Below are 21,468 nucleotides of genomic sequence, written 5' to 3'. Positions count from 1 at the left end.
GCTCCGCTTTTCCCCATGAACCCCAAAAATGCACCACAGGTCAAACCCTCCAGGAAAAACTCAAGATCTGGAGCAGGATCCCGGGGGCCCACTCCTCCTGACAGGTTTGCCCCAGCAGCAAAGAGTCAAAGTCAATACCAGGATCAAAGTCTTCATAATTAAAATGTACGTGGTTTTACATTATAGAGCCTCTAATTAAAACAGTAATGCATCGTCAGTAAAGTCCGTCATTACGCACTTCTTGGAGACTTTACATTGACCTACATTCAATTTGAGACTGATCCTAACGTTAACCATCGTCACTACTGTCCTAACCTTAACCTCAACTTAAACCTTAGCAGAATTAATCCATATCTTGTCCTTGATCCGATTTTACAGGATCGTTCTGCATATTTGTCTACGGTATAATGTTCAGCGGTTACCGTGGCGACGCAACGCACACATTAGCGAACGAGATAATAAATATACGCTTTTAGATTGTCTGAAAACTCGAGGAAAAAATGCGAAACGATCCCATGTAGGTGTTTGATTGTGATTTTGAAAAGGTTGAGAGTGACAGTGCGAGAGTACAAATCAGCTCCCCTGTTGTAGTTCCGGCTAAGTCAGCTTTTTCTGGTCAGATTGTGTTAAAATAAAACAGAGCAGTGCCTTCAGTTAGCGTCATACCCCAGGACATGTTGATGATGCTGCAAAGAACGAGGTCCCTGGGAGACGTCTTTTCCAATTTCAGTCCCTGTAATTTAACGAATACTTGGCCATAAATCTAAAAAAAAAATCCATGGGTTGAGAAATTAGGATTGTTGCTATAGAATATAACAATTTAACACAAAAAATCCTCAAAATTTCAAAGGATTCTTGGTCTATATTGGTGTCTGCTGTGCGTGTTGTGGCTTGGTTCATCTCAAAGTCGAACACGGAGCCTCACCACATCTCACACTGACTTCTGATTAATGATGTTAAACAAGCTGTGCAGAGGGAGCTAAATAAAAGCAGACAGGCTAAAGGCAGCGGCGGCCATATTGTCTTTTGAAGAAGAGGCATCGCTGGAGGGAGGAGGAGAGGAAGGAGGAGGAGGAGAGGGAGGAGGGGCGGTCTCGTGGGACAGGGGCAAACCTCTATGTGATCTAACAAGTGGACTGAATCTACAGAGAGGAGAGCGGCACCAAACTTCTACAACTTCGACTTTAAAGAAGACCGATTGTGCTTGTGTCTGCTCTGTAGCTATAATCTGAAGTGCTCGTGGTTCTTTATGTTATAATTTGCACGTTTTAAATCGCAAAATTCATGTTAAGTGGCTTACTGAAAGGAACAAGTCCGCTGGTTTGTGTGTTAAAAAATGGCGGTGCCCAATAGGAGCTGAGATCGTCGTAAACGTCATCACAACAAAGCGAGGCGAAGTTGTTGTCCGCTCCTATGGATAGCTTCAAATCACCCTAGCAAGCAATGAATTTTTTTCATTTGTGCCAAAAAATGGCTACCCGAAGCTGTCGAATCCTGTGCGAATAACCGATTAAGTAAATAAAATTGGGGAAAACGTAAGTAAGTAAGTACGTCACAGTGGGCGTGTAACGGTGAAAACGGTGGTTGATCAACAAAATGGCGTCTTGAAAATAAGTGATTAAAGATTACTCAAACATAACGCAACAAAAATCACTTCATATACAACTTCTGGCGAGTAAATGGTGAGTGAAACAACTATAGCATGGGTTAAAAGCTCTGAAAAGTCAATTTTGCGGAATAGGTTTGATTTAATGGTTTTAATAGTCACCACCACTACTACTACTACTTCTACTACTAATACTGCTACTACTACTGCTATGGTCACCATTACTTCTTTGGATACTCCTACCACCTATTCATGCTACTGCCAAAAACCAAGCCTGAATGATCTCTTTTCCATTCCTTTAATAATAATTATAATACTGAATGTGCGAGGTTGACAAAAATAATATCTTTATTTTTATTTATTTTCCCGATGACAGTGTTTAGACAGTAATGTGACAGTAGATCAAAACAACGCTCAAACGTGCAGGTAAAAGTCATTTCAAATAAGGCACAAAAAGTGATCGGAATTCAACGAAATTCAACAAAAAAGTGCCAAAATATATCTTTGATTTTGCAGTGTTTTATGTAGTTTTATTATAGACTATTTACTATTTATTTACTCAGTTTAAGTTTGCATATGTTCATAAAGTAATCCTACCTCTAACTGTGGGTTTACCGTGCCAAATGATCTGAAGGTTGCCGGTTCGAATCCCGCTCTCGACATTTAAAAAAAAACAAAAAAAAACATTGGTAGATCCACAGTGTGACTCCAGCTCCTACAGATCAATACCGTTGTTGTGTCCTTGGGCAAGACACTTACCCCCCCTCACTCCAAGTGTCTGTGCACACTGTTGTATCAATCTGTGTGTGAATGCGTGAGTGGTTCCTTGATGTAAAGTGCTTTGAGTGCATTGAAGGTAGAAAAGTGCTATATAAATATGACCTTTAACCTTTATCTATATTCATTTGTTTAATACTTTCCAATAGACTCTCTCCACTCACACCTTCTTTGCTGTTTCACACATTTCTGCTGCTACACCCTCTCTCCACCTCTCTCTTCTTTCCCCTAACCACCCCCTCCTTCCGTCTGTAGGGAAAGCCTCGTCCCGTGGTGACCTGGTACAAAAACGGCACCCCCCTGGAGGACCGGTCCGTGGGGATCCGGACCAGTGAGGTAGACTCCATCCTCTTCATCCGCTCCACAGAGAGAGAACACTCCGGGATTTACACCCTCAACGTGAAGATCGAGAACATGGAGGACAGCGCCGACATCCACATCCTGATCGTAGGTCAGTGCGGCTCCAGCTACGTACGGTATTTATTCAGATTCGAGTTAATTTAAAGCCACAGTATGCAACATTTTATCTAAAAAAATACACGTTTTTTTCAATACGTTTAAGTTTATGACAATGAAAATCTTGCGTCCTTACTCTGATATAAACATTCCTTGACATAAAACACTATATAAAAACATAACCATGTGACCATTTCACTTTCTGTTTCTATGGAATCACTCACGAAAGTTACACAGTGCTGCTTTAACTCCATACAGTATATCATGAAAGCAGGTAAATGATATGACCTGAAGAGGTTTTAAATGTCCATGCATGGTTGAGTAATTTAGCAATCTCTCCCGGGCAATATTTGAACCCTCCTTACGGTTAGCTGTAAGATTCTGTACAAGGCTCTGCCCACAAGTCGACGTCACCCATGCTCCCACACGACAATTCTACATAAATATACAAAAACAGGATACAAAACGGACAAACCTGATGTGATGTACAGTAGTTTCTTTGGCGAGATGCACGCTGATTGTGTTGTGATAGTGTTCTGAAGGGGGAGTGACTTAGCTCAGAGAGTAAAGGAAGGGGAGACTCGGTGAATATAGAATTTTCAAAACAATAAAAGGAAACATGATGGTCTAAATATGATACGTGTTCGCAGTTAATACCCCATAGAAGTAAAATACCCGCTCTTTCAAACGTCTTCTAATCACATGTGTAGCTGTGAGATTCTGTTCCACCAGAAAAGTTACGCAGTGCTCCTTTAAACATGTCTATTTGACCTGTAATATTCTGCGCTTCCCGTCTGTTTGATGCATGTATTGTGATTTCCTAATCCTCTATGTATTTAGTCTCTACTTCCAGATTAGGAACAAGTGTAGATTTGTTTTGTCAGTGGTTTCCGGGCTGTAGGTGTTTGAAGCCGAGATTAAACTGTGTGCGGTACATCTCTGCTCACTCCTAAAAACTCATTTGGAAAAGCGGATGAGCCTAATTCTTCCTCAAACGTAACTGTCTAATTCCTGGAAGTGCGGTGTTCTCTCTCTCTCTCTTGCAAATGGCACGGTATAATTCCTGGATGTGCGGTTGGACGTATGCGGCTTTGATTGCCCTGATCCCTGTCCCAGGAGACGCACGGGGTTGGGAAGTGGCTGCACTGCAAAACGAAGTATTTCTACATTAGTTTAAAAGGATTTTGCTTCATTTTAATATTAATGGGCTCATATTACGCTGTTTTCTGATCTGTTATAATGTCGTTTCCTCATCACAAACAGACCTGGAGTTGTGTTTTGTTTCATTTACACATGGCTGAATTCTTATCCCAAACAGAAAACACTCTGTTCCACCTTGTGATGTCATCATGTGGTAATACAGGAAGTGCTCCTCTGTGTTTTTAAACTCCACACACCTTCACTAGAATCATTTGGATCATTTCACCCCCGTAATTGCCAATCTCTACTGAACAAAAGGTAAAATGTAGCTGTTAACATAGCATTTCATGACATCACAAGGTGGAACAGAGCATTTTGAGCTTTGCAGATGTACACAGATTAATAATAAAGTGTTACTCAAACATGTGTGAATGAAACAAAACACAACTCCAGGTCTGTTTTTGATGAGGTAACAGCATTATAACACGGCTTAAAACTCACAAGAGTCAATTTTACGTAATGTAGGGCCGACCTGCTGCCTATTAGTGAAAGTGTATGAAAGAAAGAGTATTTGTATATCTGAAACTGAGTGATTGTGCATGTGTGTGTGTGTATGAACCGAATGTTTTTAGAAATGGCGTATTTGAGGGGCGGGATGTGTTGCACTATCAAGGGTGTCAAACTCAATTTCACCAAGGGCCACATCAGCAAAATGTTGCCCTCAAATTTGCATAGATATAAAAAATATGACTGTGTAACTGCGTATCTCTGGATAAACAGACATTTTAAGACAGTCATACATTTTAATTTACCTTGTCGCAGGCCACATAAAATGACGTGGCGGGCCGTATTTGGCACCCGGGCCTTGAGTTTGACACACGTGTACTAGATGTATGTACAGTATGTTTACAGGTCTTTCATCCATCTACAACAAACTGCCTGTCCAGGGACTACAGCTTGAAATGAGTACTTCTGCTATAACCTGGCACCATACATCTTTCCTGTTGTTTTTTTGGGGGTTTTTTTTTGGTTTTTTTAAGGTCAGTGTATTATTGTGCACTGTCCCTGTTCAAATAAAAGCATACCAAAAGATTCAACGTAAAACAACCGCTCTTCTGGGCTGATGGTAAAACACGGCTGTGGGTGAGTTCATAGTGAATTTAAATGAATTTGGGGAAAAGAATCAAAATCTGCCCAACGTATCGGCCCAGAAATATTGGAAGAGATTATCGGCCATCACGTGCTATGGATGTGAAACAATCGCTATCCGTCAATCTCTAATTTCTGTGTATTTGGCAGTTTTCATGTATTGCATTTTACTTCATTTTACTGCAAATTGCAAAATAAGATGAACCCTTTTTGGCCCACAGTGGGGAAATGCCAAGGTTTCAATGTAAAGTAATAGAACAGGAGGAGAATAGAACCACACAGGCAAAGATCAAGATTAAAAATGATTAAAACTGACTTAGATCTCACAGTATCTGACGTCCAAAACTGCAGACGCCAAAACTTCAAACTTGTACCTTTTAGTAAATTCATCTAAACAGACTTTTTTTTTTACAGTGCGTAGAGCAGTAGGCGAATCCAGCGCGGCTCCTCTGGATTACAGCTCTGTATATCGGCATAAAACCTGGATTTAAAGGAACACTCTTCTGTCACTTTCTGGTCGTCGTGGTAATGAGCAGTTCCTATATGATGTGTCAAAGATGTATTTAGGTTAGGTCCGGATTAGGATGTAATTTCCCATAATCACGTGTAGCATGTTACCGGGTTTCAGGCGGTATTGCTGTTTATAAGCCTGAAGTGTTAAATGTGTTCACGTAAGTTTGGTTTTCAGAAGGTCAAAGGTCAATCTTTATCGGAAACTGAAACAAATTTACTGAATAATGTCGACTAGTGATTGGTTCCATGATTAAACTGTTTTTATTCTACCTTTCTGAAAATACTTCCACATTAGTAAGGCATAAGGTTCCTCATTTGTGTGTTTTCCTGCACCTCATCAGTACTTTCTACCAGAGCCTCCCTTCCCTTTCCTCTCCGCGCTAAGTCACTCCCCCTTCAGAGCGCTATCACAAACATAATCAGCGTGTGTCCCGCTAATGAAACTACTGCACATCACATCAGGTTTGACAAGTTGCTGAGTACAGTTTTATATCATGTTTTTGTATATTTATTGAGAATTGCTTAATAAAGAAGCATGGGTGACGTAGGATTGTGGGCGGAGCCTTGTACAGAATCTTACAGCTAAAAGTAAGGAGGAATAGGGCCCGGGAGAGATCACTAAATTACTCAAACATGCATGGATGACATCTAAAACCTCTTCAGGCATGTTTTTGATCATCTGTGAAAAGATGAGCCCATTCACATAGAACATAGACAGGTTTAATGCCATACTGCGGATTATTCTGGGCAAATTAATACCATCTTATCATTAGTTTGTCTACATCTCCAAAGCCCAAAATGCTCTGTTCCACCTTGTGATGTCATGAAGTGGTAGTTTCAAGTTAACAGGTAAATTTTACATTTAGTTCAGTACAGATTGGCAATTCTGGGACTGAAATTATCCAAATGATTCTCATGAGAGTGCATGGAGTTTAAAAACACAATGGAGCACTTCCTGTATTACCACATGATGACATCACAAGGTGGAACAGAGTGTTTTCTACACTACACTCTTCTTTTAGCAGTGTATTGTTTATAATGGTGGACATCTGGAATACTTTCACTTACACTCTTGCCCCCTTCGCCCTCGTTTCGCCCTCGTTTCGCCCTCGTTTCGCCCTCGTTTCGCCCTCGTTTCGCCCTCGTTTCGCCCTCGTTTCGCCCTCGTTTCGCCCTCGTTTCGCCCTCGTTTCGCCCTCGTTTCGCCCTCGTTTCGCACTTTCTTATTTGCCCCTTGTGTCTCCGTTCACAGATCTACCCGGCCCCCCGATGTCCGTGCATGTCACTGACGTCTGGGGCTTTAACGCGGCCATCGAGTGGAAACCTCCCAAAGACGACGGCAACTGTGACATCATCGGGTACACGGTGCAGAAAGCGGACAAGAAGACTAAGGTACGACGGCGACGAACACGTTAAAAATAAACTGTTAAATTTTGTTCAAATAGTGAAAAAATGAGCCTGAAATGGAGAAACAAAAGCTTTGAGAGAGTGACCGGGTTAAACATGACTCCTGGAGCTCACTGTGAGGTCCCAAAGCTCTAATCAGCTTAAACTCACCAAACTGTGTCGTTATGTGTGTGAGGCTCTGCGGTGTGTCGTTATGTGTGTGTGTGAGGCTCTGCGGTGTGTCGTTATGTGTGTGTGTGTGTGTGTGAGGCTCTGCTGTGTGTCGTTATGTGTGTGTGAGGCTCTGCGGTGTGTCGTTATGTGTGTGTGAGGCTCTGCGGTGTGTCGTTATGTGTGTGTGTGAGGCTCTGCTGTGTGTCGTTATGTGTGTGTGAGGCTCTGCTGTGTGTCGTTATGTGTGCGTGTGAGGCTCTGCGGTGTGTCGTTATGTGTGCGTGTGAGGCTCTGCGGTGTGTCGTTATGTGTGTGTGTGAGGCTCTGCTGTGTGTCGTTATGTGTGTGTGTGAGGCTCTGCTGTGTGTCGTTATGTGTGTGTGTGTGAGGCTTCGCTGTGTGTCATTATGTGTGTGTGTGAGGCTCTGCTGTGTGTCGTTATGTGTGTGTGTGAGGCTCTGCGGTGTGTCATTATATGTGTGTGTGAGGCTCTGCGGTGTGTCATTATGTGTGTGTGTGTGTGAGGCTCTGCGATGTGTCATTATGTGTGTGTATGTTGTGTTTCATTATGTGTGTGTATGTTGTGTTTCATTATGTGTGTGAACATGGGCTTACACTATATGTTTAATACACAGTTTGTACAAGTGCAACGACCTGATTTGGATTCAAAAACACTCTTAATGTGAAACGATGGAGTTCAGCTAATTCAGACGTAGCACTAGCACACACACACCTCACACACACACACACACACACACACACCCACCTACACACACACACACAGACACACACATCACAACATCGAGAACTGTCACTAATCTGGGACCTGTATCTAAACCATAGACTGTATATATAAACGGACATAGCTAACCTGCTAGCTGCTGCATTCCAAACAGGAAGTGAGCATGGACGCACTGTTCGACTCTGGCTCCAATTCACTTTCTATTGAAAAACTGTGGTCCCTCTCTCTGTAACTGCTGCTGTCAGACTCATCATTGTGGTCTCAAAATGTTTGTATTAACCCACCCTACCTGATTGTTTTTTCATTTTGCTAAATCTAGATATGAGCATTAATAAATCAGGCGCCTTAGTTTATCCACGTCACTCCGGCTAGCGCTAGCAACAGATTTGATTGACAGCGTTGCTAAGCACTCACTCCCTGCTTAACCAGTGGTGCAGGCATGAAGGGGCGTTACTTTCAAAAGCCTTTTTCCAGATTGGCTCTTTAGTTGCTATGATACTCGTGATCGGAATTCCAAATATGGAACTCTGATCCAAATTCTCCCCCATACCTGCTCGCCTCGATGAGCTTCATTTAACTGGAGCTGAACATTATGGGTGACGTCACACTCACTTACTCCACTTCTTTATACAGTCTATGACCTAAACCTGGACTGGACCAGAACTAAACCAGGACTAGTGCTGGACTAAATCAAAACTATATCAGGACTAAACTGGGTCAAACCAGGGTGAAAAATACCCTAAATGGTATAAATTGTGAATTATGGTTATTATGTCCCTAAGGTTCGAAAGTTCAAATGTTCCTGGACACTTTGAGCTCAGTTTAGTCCTGATTTAGTCCTGTTTTAGTCCTAGTTTGGTCCTGGTCCTGGTCCTTGTGTTTTAGGTTCAGTGCAAGTTTAGTACCAATTTTAATATATTGTGTGAATACAGCCTGCAACTACTTTAACCTCAAAATGAACCTCCTCTGCCTGGTCCCCTGTCTCCTCTCTCTCTCTCTCTTTCCCCCTCTCCCTGACTCTTGTCTTCCCCCTATACTTTCTCCCTTGCCTCCATCTCCTCTCACATTCTCTCATTTCCTCCCTGGTCTGTCCCTTATCTCCTCTTCTCTCCTCTCACTTTTCTTCCTTCTCTCATCTATCCCCTCCCTTACTCTCTTCTGTCCCCTGTTCTCTCTCTCTCCTGCCTCTCTCTCTCTCTCTCTCATGTCCACTCTCTTTTTCTACTATCTCTCTATCCCCTCTCTCCTGTCTCTTTGTTTTCTCTCCTCTCTTTTTCTCCCTTCCCTCTCTCCCTCTTTATTTTTACCCCACTTCTTTCTCCTCTCCTTTTCCCACTCTCTCATCTTCCTTTCTCTTTCTCCTCTATCTCTCTACCTATCTTTCTTCTTGCTTTCTCCTCTTTCTCTTTTTTCTCTCTCCTATCTCCCATCTACCCCTCTGTATTTCTCTTTGTCTTCTCTCCTCTTGTCATCTTTATTCCTCTTTCCTCTCCCTCTCCTCTGTCTCCCTTCTCTACTATATCTCTCTATCTCTTCCCCCGGCTTTCTCTCTTTTTTCTCTCCCCTGACTCCCATCTACCCCTCTCTCACTCTCTTTGTTGTCTCTCCTCTCTCCCTCTTCTCTCCTCTCTCTCTCCTCTGTCTCATCTTTTCTACTGTATCTCCCTTTCTCTCACCCTTTTTTCTCCTCACCCTCTCCTCTCTCTTTCTTCGCTCTTTTGTCTCCCATCTATCCTCTCTGCCTGTCTCTGTCTTCTCTCCTCTTCTTTCCTCCATCTCTCCTCTGTCTCCTCTATCTCTCTACCTCTCTGTCTTCTTGCTTTCTCCTTTTTCTCTTTCTTCGCTCTCCTGTCTCCCACCTACCCCTCTCTACTTCTCTTTGTCTTCTCTCCTCTCTTCCTCTTCTTTTCTCTCTCTCCTCTGTCTCCTCTTCTCTACTATATCTCTTTCTCTCTTGCTCTCTCGTTCTTCTCCCTCCCCTCTGCCCCTCTCTCCCTCTGTTTGTCTTCTTTACTCTTCTCCTCTTTTTTCCTCTGTCCTCCTCTCTGTCTTCTTGCTCTCTCTCTCTTCTCTCCCCCTCTCTCCCTCCATCTCTCCCCCTCTCTCCCCCCCTCTCTCCGTCCTCTCTCTTGTCTTCCTCAGGAGTGGTTCACTGTGTACGAGCACAACCGCAGGCCCAGCTGTACAGTGTCAGACCTGGTGATGGGAAACGAGTATTCCTTCCGAATCTTCAGTGAGAACATCTGTGGACTGAGCGAGGAGGCGGGGCTCAGCAAGAACACGGCCTTCATCAGCAAATCAGGTCCAGCGACGCTCACAAAACATAACTATCAACTACTCTAGAGGAGCAGCAGGTCTAGTCTGAGCTTTTACTGACTCCTCACGCACTGTCTGATGCAGAGGTGTCAAACTCAAATTCATAAAAAAAAAAAAACACAAAAAAACTGAGACAAATATTACAAACTTAAGAGAAATTAACTTTGAAATAAAAGACAGTAGTATTCATTTCTTATTTAAATAAATGAAATAAATTGTCTGTCTCCGTAGTAATTCATTTGGCCGAGATGACCTGTAGCTTGTTTGCTAATGAGTGTCAACAGAAAAGGAGGAGCAAAGCATTCTGGGATTTGTAGTATTAGCGGTGCATGCGCTATATACCGGCGGGCCAACTCTAATGCACATTTGATATGATCTCACGGGCCAAATATAATTACAACACGGGCCAGATTTGGCTCCCGGGCCTGAGTTTGACATATGTGGTCTGTGTAGTCAAAGCTAAAGGCGGAACAACGAAATATTAGAGTGTGTGACCTTTTTTTTTTGGTGATGACTACTTTCTTTTTGGCCAGGCAGTGTATAAATGTACAGAGCGAACCTTCTAGTTCAAAATAGGAAGTGAGCATGGACACACTTCCGTCTCTATTGACTCTGGCTCCAGTTCACTTTCTATTGAAAAACTGTGGCCCCTCTCGCTGTAACTGCTGCTGTCACACTCTTCGTTTTGATCTTAAAATGTCCGTATGAACTTGCTCTCCATGATCCTGGTGTTTTTTCCATTTAATAGCAGGCAAATCAGGCACCTTTTTTCCTTGAGGTCGCTGCCACTAGCATTAGCAACAGGTTTGATTTACAGATATGGAACTCGGCTCCAAATTTGCCGCTATAACTGTTAGACATCACACTCACTTAGTCCACTTTTTTTTACAGTCTGTCTTGATAAATCATCCAAACACAACATAAACAAACTCTGGTGAACCCTCCGAGTTTGTGGACAGTTTGGAGCTGTTTACAAATACTTGGACGATTTTTTTCCATAATTAAAGTGTTATTCTCACCTTTTACTCAAAACACAATTGTTGTTCTATTTTTCTAAGTACTGTATAATTATTGCACTTGGACCACGGTTTCAAAACAGAATTCACCACCTGCTTCCAGCCAAATGCAGCAGTGGTTTTGTTGATTTTGTCTCTGCTCCAACCAAAACTGGCAGAAAACCAAGGCACATTTTGGTCCAGTCTGGCTTTAAAAACGGAGATATCTAAAAACGCGCCTACCCCTGTGATGAAACGGTGCTATGCAAAATAAAGAGCTATTTTAGGAGCCGGGAAAGAGGCAAAAATACCACATTTATTTGCACAATTAGCGAGGTACTTACAGCTGCGAAGAGATCGATTTGAAGTGCGAATTTTGTCAGGAACACTTTGAGGCCATCCATTTCAATTAGCCAAACATATGAACGCTCACTGCTTCTCCCTGTACAAATAAATTAGCTGAAGACTGCACAATATGTTACATCATTTTCATAGGCAGCAGTTTCTAAGGTCATAGAGACGGTCTTAGAACTAGAAGGTTAAGTGCCAAGAAAGTCCAAGATTACACACTTTTACTCCACTGAAACTGTGTCCACGGCACTTTACGCTCGTGATTGTCAGACGGATTAACCAATGAGAGAAATTCATGGCTGATTGGGCAATAGTGGCTCAGTTGGTAGAGTATGTGTCAGTTCGAATCCTGCTCTCGACGTAAGCATCATTGGTAGAGCAGTCAAATCATAGACTGTATATATAAAAATGGATATAGCTGACTTGCTAGTGGCTCTATCGGCTCCAATTCTCTTTAAAAACCCATCCCTCTCCGTATTTTTATTCGTATGTTCCGATTTTTGTATTTAATTTTGTCCGAATATAGCAGTCGTATGATTTATTCTCTGATTTTTAACACAGACATTTTTTTTGTCCTAGTTTCACTGTGTCCATCGTAAATTAAACTTCCTCACTAATTTTTATCATGGTGAAAGTCCCCGAGCTTGAATCTTTGACCTTTGTTTCATTACAGGTTTCGATTTCAACCCTCGCCCGTTCAAAGAGAAGGACATGAGCCACTCGCCCAAGTTCACAGCGCCCCTTGTGGACAGGAGTGTAGTGGCAGGTTACACCACTGCCATCAGCTGCGCCGTACGTGGATTTCCTCGGGTAAGAACTACACGCATGTTTAGAGTCATGTGTTCTGTTGGTGAGAAAAAGGGTAGAGAACTTACAGGACTGTTGACAGAAATTTGGGGGCTCCGGGCAAAAAAAAAAAAAAAAAAAAAATCACATGGGCCCCTTTCCAATCTGGTGGTCTAATTCTGGTCCCCTAAAGACGCTGGGGCTCAAGACAACAGACCCCTTTGTCCCTCCCCGATATCTTATATTATATAAAAGACATATTATATAAAATCACAACAGTGTCCCCATTCGTTTATTCAAAGTATTTCTATTGATTTGTGCATGTTTGAGTAATGCTGAAGTGTTTTGCATTTAAGGCTTGAGTGTTCTGTTTTCAACTATCTCCTATCTCCACCCACTGCTCTCTACTTATGATTATTCCAATAACTACACAAAACATCACATAATAGACATGTGCAGTGGTGGAAAGTAACAAACTAAAAGTAGCAAAGTATTGTACTTAGGTAAAAGAAAATTGTAAATGTTAAGTACATTTTAAAGGTCTTACATTACACAAAATGGTGAGGTTTAAGCCATGTTATACTGCTGTTACCTCCTCAAAAACATAAATTGTGTTTTGTTTCATTCATACATGTTTTAGTAACCTTTTATTATGTCTGTCTACATCTCCAAAGCTCAAAATGCACCTTGTGATGGTGATAGTTTTCAAATTAAACAGCTCCTTTTACCTTTAGTTCAACAGAGATCGGCAATTCCAGGGCTGACATGATCCAAATGATTCTAGTGAAGGTGTGTAGAGTTTGAAAACACAGCGGAGCACTTCCTGTATTACCACATGATGACATCACAAGGTGGAACACAGTGTTTTCAGTTTAAGAGAAGAGCTCAGCCTAAATGTCTGTTGTTTGTGCGTTAAACGTGTTTGAACGGAACCAAACACAACTCCAGGTGTGTTTGTGATGAGGAAACGACATCATAACATAAAACAGAAAAAAAGCATAATCTGTGCCCTTTAAAGGTGGTGAAAACTAGTTCAAGAACCCTGAATAATGCATAACGTGTTACTGTTTGAAGTACAAAAGCTACTCAAGTAAACCTGAGTGAGTAAACCTCTGTAGCTCTTGTTCAGAGGCTTCAGGATCAGAGAGGGCGGGTCTTCTTCCCTCTCGATGTGCAGCAGGAGCGGCTTTGAACTCTCGCACTTTTATTCAACAAATCTGATGCCTTTGTCAGGTCCACGCTCTGACCTGGATTCTGCCTCCTTTAGATGCCGCTGCAACCGGTTCTCGCAAGGGTTTAAAGTCTACGGAATATGTTTCAAAAGCGCTCGGGATTGAACGTCAAAAACAATGTTGGGAAAATCCGTCATGTTTGTATAGAAATCATCGACTGTATAAAGAAGTGGAGTAAGTGAGTGTGACGTCACCCACAGCGTTCAGCTCCAGTTAAATGAAGCTCATCGAGGTTGGTGGTTATTTGGAGTCAATTTCCACGTTTGAAATTCCGACCGCGAGTATCATAGCAACCAAAGAGCCAATCTGGAGCGAACAGGTGGAAGGTAACGACCCTTCCCGCACCTGATTTGTCTGTTATTAATGTTCATATCTTGATTTACAGACACGATAGTGAAATAAAGATGCCAAGATCATGCAGAACAGAGTAATCTTAACATTTTCATAGTGAAATGATGAGGCTCACTGCAGCTGTAACAGAGAGAGACATGACAATTTTTCAATGTAAAGTGAATTAGAGCCAGAATCAATGGAAGCACCGGAAGCAGGCCCATGATCACTTCCTGTTCTAACGACTGACAGGGGGACCAAAGAGACAGAACTCAAACAGTTTAACAATGTTTATTAACAGTTTTAAATGTGCAAATGAAGGTAGATTGATGGGATAATTGAGAGCGGGTTTTGTTTGCAGTAGTCCATGAGTAGATTGTGGGCAGCGGGGTCAGAAATGAGGTGAGCTGGGTCGGAAGGTGTGAGGTTCGCACCGGTCGTGGAGAGCTGGGTCGGAGACAGAGGAGCTGAGCGGGTCCAGGGAGCGAGATCTGACGAGGAGAAAAAACATCCAACTTAGAAAAGAGTAGGAAATGCAAAAACATGAGACTTAGCCAAGCAGAGCAGTACCAATGTGGATAAGCGCACGATCTGGCGCTGAGAATCAGGTCCTGGCTCCTTTTGTCCTCCCCAGGTGCAGCTTGATTAGTGATTAGTTGCAGGTGTGCATGGGACAACCCCGAGTCTCCGCCCAGCTCCAGGCTCTGACACAGAAGGGAGCAGGAAAACACCACAAAAACACAAGGCAGACTGGGATCTTGACGCTTCCTATTTGGAACGTGGCGGCTAGCACGTTAGCCATGTCCATTTATATATACAGTGTATAATAGAAATGCATGAACCAAAATGAGACAAAAAAGTGAACAAATTTGCAATGAAATAACCCAATGTATCTTGAATGTAAACAACAATTTATACTTCTCCTGTGTATCGTTTATCTGCATATTTGGTTTAATCCGTTGACTTTCACATGAAGCACTGCGGTCGCTTAAGTCGTTTAAACGTGCTGTATAAATACTCTTGAATTGATTTGAACAATTTGGTGCAATTACTTCAGGAAATAAGCAGGGCCAGCTCTAGCTATAGAAGACCATTATAAACTGGATTCTTGCCGGCAAAATCAATTCTACAGATCTCGGGATCAGACTTCAAAAGCGTTAATTTTTGGCAAGACATGCTAAACGCCCGTAGTGAAAAATCAGCAAAAACTATGTAAAAAGTAAAAGAGCAGTGGATCAGCACGATTAACTGCTCTGTCACTGCTGGTAAATACATCCTAATTACTCACCACGATGAGTTTAGAAGTGGTTTTCACAACTTTCAGAGACCAGAGCGGAGTTTTGCCGTTGCGATTATGCTAACAACAACTAGCATGCTAACAGCACTCTTCCTGATTGTCGTAGGATAAAACGCTTTGTAATTAGATGCAGGTAGTACATACATTCCATCTTAAAGGGCTCGTATTACGCTATTTTATGATCTATGTTATAATGTTTCCTCATCACAAACAGACCTGGAGTTGTGTTTTGTTTCATTCCCACATGTTTAACACACAAACTGATTATGTTTAGGCAAAGAAAACACTTTTGTTCCACCTTGTGATGTCATACGGTAATACAGGAAGTGCGCCATTGTGTTTTTAAACTCCATACACCTTCACTTGAATCATTTGGATAATTTCAGCCCTGGAATTGCCGATCTCTACTGAACAAAAGGTAAAATGTAGCAGCTTTGTGACATCACAAGGTGGAACAGAGCATTTTGAGCTTTGGAGATGTAGACAGATTAATAATAAAGGGTTGCTCAAGAGTGAATGAAACAAAACATAACTCCAGGTCTGTTTTTGAGGAGGTAACAACATTATAACATGGTTTAAAGCTCACAAGAGTCAATGTCATGTCATATGGCAAGCTGCTTTTACAAAATATCTGTACTGGGACAAGACAAATTTTCCTCAGATACATTGGAAAAAAAACACTTTACCCACTGTACTCCTTGACATCCTTGAAATGAACCTTCTCTCCATATTTTTCCCTCAGCCAAAGATCATGTGGATGAAGAACAACATGATCATCAGTGAGGACCCTAAGTACCTGATGCAGAACAACCAGGGTGTTCTGACTCTGCAGATCCGCAAACCGAGCCTGTTCGATGGGGGAAAGTACGCCTGCCGCGCCATCAACGAGCTGGGGCAGGACGAGGTCGAGTGCAGGTTGGAGGTCAGAGGTGAGAATTATGGGTAAACAGTAAAGGCGTTGGAACGTGAGTGTTTGGATCGTTGGGTACATTTACAGTAGGGTTGTCAAAAGAATCGAAAATCAGATACCAAAGCTAGATATTCATTTGAGCAGGTATCAATACTAAAAAAGTCACATTCACAGGACAGACATGAACCTTTCCTGAATATCTTTAGAATGATCTTGAGCTGTATCAGAACAAGTATAAAACACATAGACTAATATACACTCATGGACCACTATGGAAACTACCTGGACGATTGAGGGATTACACAGACATAAGGACATATGGGAATATAAAAGAAAGTGCTACCATTTAATGTTGAAAGTCACATTCTATTGTCTAAAAGAAAGAGGTTTTTTTTACTCTCATCATGGTATCGGAATCAGTATTGAGTATCGAGTCTATTCCTTTGTATCGAAATGGAGTTTTAAATTTTATTATCGTGACAACACTAATGAACAACAAAAATCTAATAACTAGAATTATAATTTTGAAACATCTGGTCACATGACACCAGTCAAATTTGGTGCTAAATACATAAAAATGGATGTGAACTATTTAAAAACTGTTACCAACATATAGCACTCACGTTATCCCAGAAGATACCGTGGGCAACACCATTGTCATTTGTTGTTGTATCCTTGTGTTATTTTGCATGGGGCTGCCGAATCAGTACAGTGTCAACGTGTGTCACATGAACTTTGAACATTTACACGAATCAACTTAATTAACGGCTAACACATAACATATTTAGATCACCATGTTACCTTCTATTGTTTTGAAGATCTATATTTGGCAAAAACTACGCATTAAAAAGTCTGACAGTTTCACTTTAGTTTTTGATTCTCTGAGATGCCACTCACTTTGCTCACCCTGCTAAGTCACTCCCCCTTCAGAGCGCTATCACAACACAATCAGCGTGCATCCCACTAATGAAACTACTGCACATCAGGTTTGTGAAGATGCTTTTGTGTCATCTTTTTGTATATTTATGGAGAATTGTCGTGTAGGCTTGACGTAGGCTTATGGGCTTGTGGCGTAGGCTTGTGGGCGGAGCTATGTACAGCATCTTACAGCTAACCGTACGGGGGTTTATATAGGTCCTGGGAAAGATCGCTAAAATACTCAAACATGCATGGACGACATCGAAAACCTCTTCAGGCATGTTTTTGATGAGGGAACAACATTATAACATGGTAGAAAGGTTTAAAAAAAAATGCATTCAGTTTATATATTCAGACGAATTAAAAAATATAAATCTTTACAGAGATTCTCAGCACAAGGAGTAAAAGATTTAGTTCTGTAGCTATGCCCTAGTGTCAAAAGTGGTATTTCTAAGTCAAATCTCTTTGACGGGTTCTTGTGTAAGGCTAACCTCAAACACAGTAAGAGTCTTTACCACGTCCTCTGGTTCAGTCTAATCTGCAGTGTGTGGCTCTGGGGTTAACTAAAGCTCCCTCTGGAACATTTCCGTCTCAGCTTATTCACACATCTGCACTTAGAGCTTATCCAAGTCAGTGTGCAGCCCTCCGAGACTCTCATGACCTTCACCCATTTGAATAAAGATTTACATTTTGAACGGGGGTTGTATGAGGTGATACTACAGTGTTATCTAACCACGGGATAAAAGGCACTGTACAAACGTGAAAAACACAACTAGTTCATTTTAAATGTTTTGCAGTGGTCCAAAGTTGTTCCTCATTTACCGTATGCGCTCTGAACATCCTAATTATTCACCGCAATGAGTTTATAAGGGCTTTTCACAACTCTCAGAGACCAGTGCAAAGTTTTACCACCACAGTAATGCTAACAACAATTACCATGCTAACACGCTCTTCCTGCTTATCAGACAATAAAATACTTTCTAATTAGTTGCAAAGGTTCAGTCCTGCTTTAGACCTGGTTCAGTCCTGGTTCAGTCCTGGTTCAGTCCTGGTTCAGTCCTGGTTTACACCTGGTTTAGTCCTGGTTTAGACCTGGTTCAGTCCTGGTTCGGTCCTGGTTCAGTCCTGCTTTAGTCCTGCTTTAGTCTTGCTTTAGTCCTGGTTCAGTTCCCGTTCAGTCCGGGTTTAGTCCTGGTTTAGTCCTAGTTTAGTCCTGGTTCAGTCCTGGTTTAGACTTGGTTTAATGCTGGTTTAGACCTGGTTCAGTCCTGGTTTCGGTCCTGGTTCAGTCCTAGTTTAGTCCTGGTTTAGTCCTGGTTTAGACCTTCTTCAGTCCTGGTTCAGTCAATGAGTTTATAAGGGCTTTTCACAACCCTCAGAGACTAATGCAAAGCTTTGCCGCCGCGGTAATGCTAACAACAACTACCACTACACGCACTTCCTGATTATTGGAGAAGAAAATGCTTTCTTATTAGCTCCACACAGTACACAGAGGACTTATTTTGTCCTCAAGGCCAAGGATATGCGAAAAAGTAGGGCCAGTCGTTAATAAAACAACTTTGTTTTTCCATTAAACCTTCTATATGATGTTTGAATAATCTTATCTGCTGTTCCTTCTTAGCAATTTTAGAGCAAACTAGGTGAATTTGCAGCTCTGTGTTCAAAAACTGAATGTGTGCTCCCTCCTGTGGCCCCTGCAATTCCAAGTACTATGAGACATCACACAGGACTGCCCTGATTACAGTCAGGTGTTTGTGATTACAAACACCTGGCTACAAGGGCGGAGTTTGAAATGTTAGACCTACTTAAACCTCTAAACCCCGCCTCCTCCTCCTCCCTCACTCTCCGCTTTAATCTTCCAGACCTCCCCCCTCCTCCCCCCTCACTCTCCCCTTTAGTCCTCCAGACCTCCCCCCTCCTCCCCCCTCACTCTCCCCTTTAGTCCTTCAGACCCCACCCTTCCTCCCCCCTCACTCTCCCCTTTAGTCCTCCAGACCTCCCCCCTCCTCCCCCCTCACTCTCCCCTTTAGTCCTTCAGACCCTGCCCCTCCTCCCCCCTCACTTTCTGCTTTAGTCCTCCAGACCCCACCCTTCCTCCCCCCTCACTCTCCCCTTTAGTCCTCCAGACCCCACCCTTCCTCCCCCCTCACTCTCCCCTTTAGTCCTCCAGACCTCCCCCCTCACTCTCCCCTTTAGTCCTCCAGACACGGCCCAGTTTAGCAGCTCTATTTAAAATATGGTTGTGGGCGGAGTTTAGGGGTTTAGTCCCATTTAAATATCCTTAAATTTAAAAGTTAAAGTTAAATGTCTTTTTCTCTTTCAGTTGTTCAAGAGAAGGAAGAAGTAAAAGCAAAATGAGTCTTCAAGCATCAACACATCATGGATCCAGCTTAAAAACAGAAATAACGGATGAAATAAATAAAACCTGTTTGCATTATAGTCAAGAATTACATTGATTAGAATAGTTCCTCTGCTCGTTCTCCCTGACATCTGTAATAAATCGTGTTCTGAGCTGGAGGTGACTGCGTTGGTTTGAACCGTCTTGTCTGTCACTGAGTGCATTATAAAACAGGCTCTCATCCATTATGGCCTCTGTGTCGTGGTGCGTTTATGGGACGGTGGAATTTACGATTGCGATAAAGATGTACAAAGAGAAGGTACGAATGGTCCAGAGGGCGGACTCACTGCAGAAATACGCACACAGACTTAAAGTGCATATGACAGGTTTGACTTCTCATTTCACTAAAGCACAGTTAACATAAATATTTAAGACTTAACCATAGACCGTATAAAGAAGTGGACTAAGTGAGTGTGAGCGCACATAGTGTTCCGCTTCAGTGAAAAGAAGTTCACTGGAGCTAGAGGTTATAGGGGCAAATCTAGACCAAGTTCCATAGTTGTAATTCCTACAGCCAGTATCATAGCAACCAAAGAGCCAATCCAGAGCGAGGCTGTTGAAGGTAACGCCCCTTCCCGCCGGCAACACTAAGCAGCACTGTAAATAAAACCTGCTGATAATGCTAATGTGGGCGCAACCTTGGGGAAAGAAGGCACTTGATTTGTCTATTATTAATGTTCAGATCTTGATTTACGGACACAATAGTGAAATAAAAACATCAGGATCATGTAGAGCAGGTTAATACAAACATTTTAAGACCAAAATGTCTGACAGCAGCAGTTACAAAGAAAGGGGCCACAGTTTTTCAATAGAAAGTGAATTTGAGCCAAAGTCGATTGAACCGGAAGCGCGCCCATGATCACTTCCTATTTAGAACACGTCAGCTAGCACTTTAGCTATGTGCATTTATATATACAGTCTATGGGTAAGGCAATGTTTACTTTACACTGGTCCCTTGCTATATCGCAGTTCACCTTTCACAGTCTCGCCATTTCGTGGATTTTCTTTTATTACAATGTATGAACGTGCATTGTGTTCTGCGTTCTGATTGGCTGTTGGACTGTAGACCATTGTCCATCAGTCTCCTGTGCAGTACAGAATGTCTTCAGACAAATTTACATAAACATTCGACCGCAGTGTGACTCTGAAGTGCTGTATGTTTACAAGTTTCTCCCATCAAAACCCACAATGTCGATGAAACGTTCTGCACCGACAAAGGCGCCTACGAAGGTTTGAACTTTGAGAGAGTTTAAACGAGAGAGAAATGTGAGAAAATGTTAATGCCTGTGTGAGAAAAGTGTATAAAATGTGTGGTGAGGGGTTTTACAGCTACAAAACATATAGATTGTAAAAAAAAAAGCTGACTGCCTCGCATATTTCACCTATTGCGGGTTATTTTTTAAAACGTAACCCCCACGATAAACGAGGGACCACTGTATTACATAAAATAAATCAGGTGTGGTCCCTTTAAATATTGTACAAATAAGGTCTAGGTACTCTCCTTCCTCTGATGTAGCATGTCGCTCCTTGAACCTTGACGATACCAGTGGGGGAATTGAACCCTCATACACTTCCTGGTTGTATGGCGTGACCTGCGGTGTTAGCAACCCGCTCCCAACATCATGCTAACACACTGTATGAATCAGAGCCTCGTTAGCCGCGCTCACTGGAGGCTAATTAATGCGCCCATCAACACTGGCCTGATTAGCTCCCACACGGCATTATGAGCTAACCAATTAGCGCTAATGCTCCAAGGTGCTACACAAACACGCCGCCGATCTGGAGGGACAACCAAACAGAGACCGACGACGTCCCGTGTGACCCAAGCTGCGCCCTGTCATCATCATCATCGGACATCCCGTACTGCGATGATGTAATACAGGTAAGGATTAGAAGGAGAGATGTTAAGCTTGTACGTTTCTCTTAAAAACCGTTTACAAATTTAATAGAATTTTTACCATACAATAAAAATCCCATTACCGACCTTCAGAT

The 21,468-nt window shown here is 42.3% G+C and overlaps 1 protein-coding gene across 1 annotated transcript in view; it reads left to right on the top strand.

The window, feature by feature from the left end:
• Positions 1–19,661, top strand: part of mybpc2a (myosin binding protein Ca) — a 91,940-nt gene extending 72,279 nt beyond the window's left edge. Inside the window, exons 24-29 of the mRNA XM_055223779.1 lie at positions 2,639–2,834; positions 6,894–7,033; positions 10,086–10,245; positions 12,279–12,415; positions 15,993–16,179; positions 19,402–19,661. Of these exons, the coding sequence (XP_055079754.1) occupies positions 2,639–2,834; positions 6,894–7,033; positions 10,086–10,245; positions 12,279–12,415; positions 15,993–16,179; positions 19,402–19,436 (855 nt within the window). The 3' untranslated portion in view covers positions 19,437–19,661. The remainder of the gene's footprint in view (positions 1–2,638; positions 2,835–6,893; positions 7,034–10,085; positions 10,246–12,278; positions 12,416–15,992; positions 16,180–19,401) is intronic.
• The last annotated feature ends 1,807 nt before the right edge of the window (positions 19,662–21,468 follow it).

The sequence above is a fragment of the Periophthalmus magnuspinnatus genome, chromosome 8 (genome assembly GCF_009829125.3).
Source record: "Periophthalmus magnuspinnatus isolate fPerMag1 chromosome 8, fPerMag1.2.pri, whole genome shotgun sequence".
NCBI classification, from domain to species: Eukaryota; Metazoa; Chordata; class Actinopteri; order Gobiiformes; family Gobiidae; genus Periophthalmus; species Periophthalmus magnuspinnatus.
The sequence above is the reverse complement of the archived record's forward strand: the minus strand, read 5'-3'. Positions and strand labels throughout refer to the sequence as shown.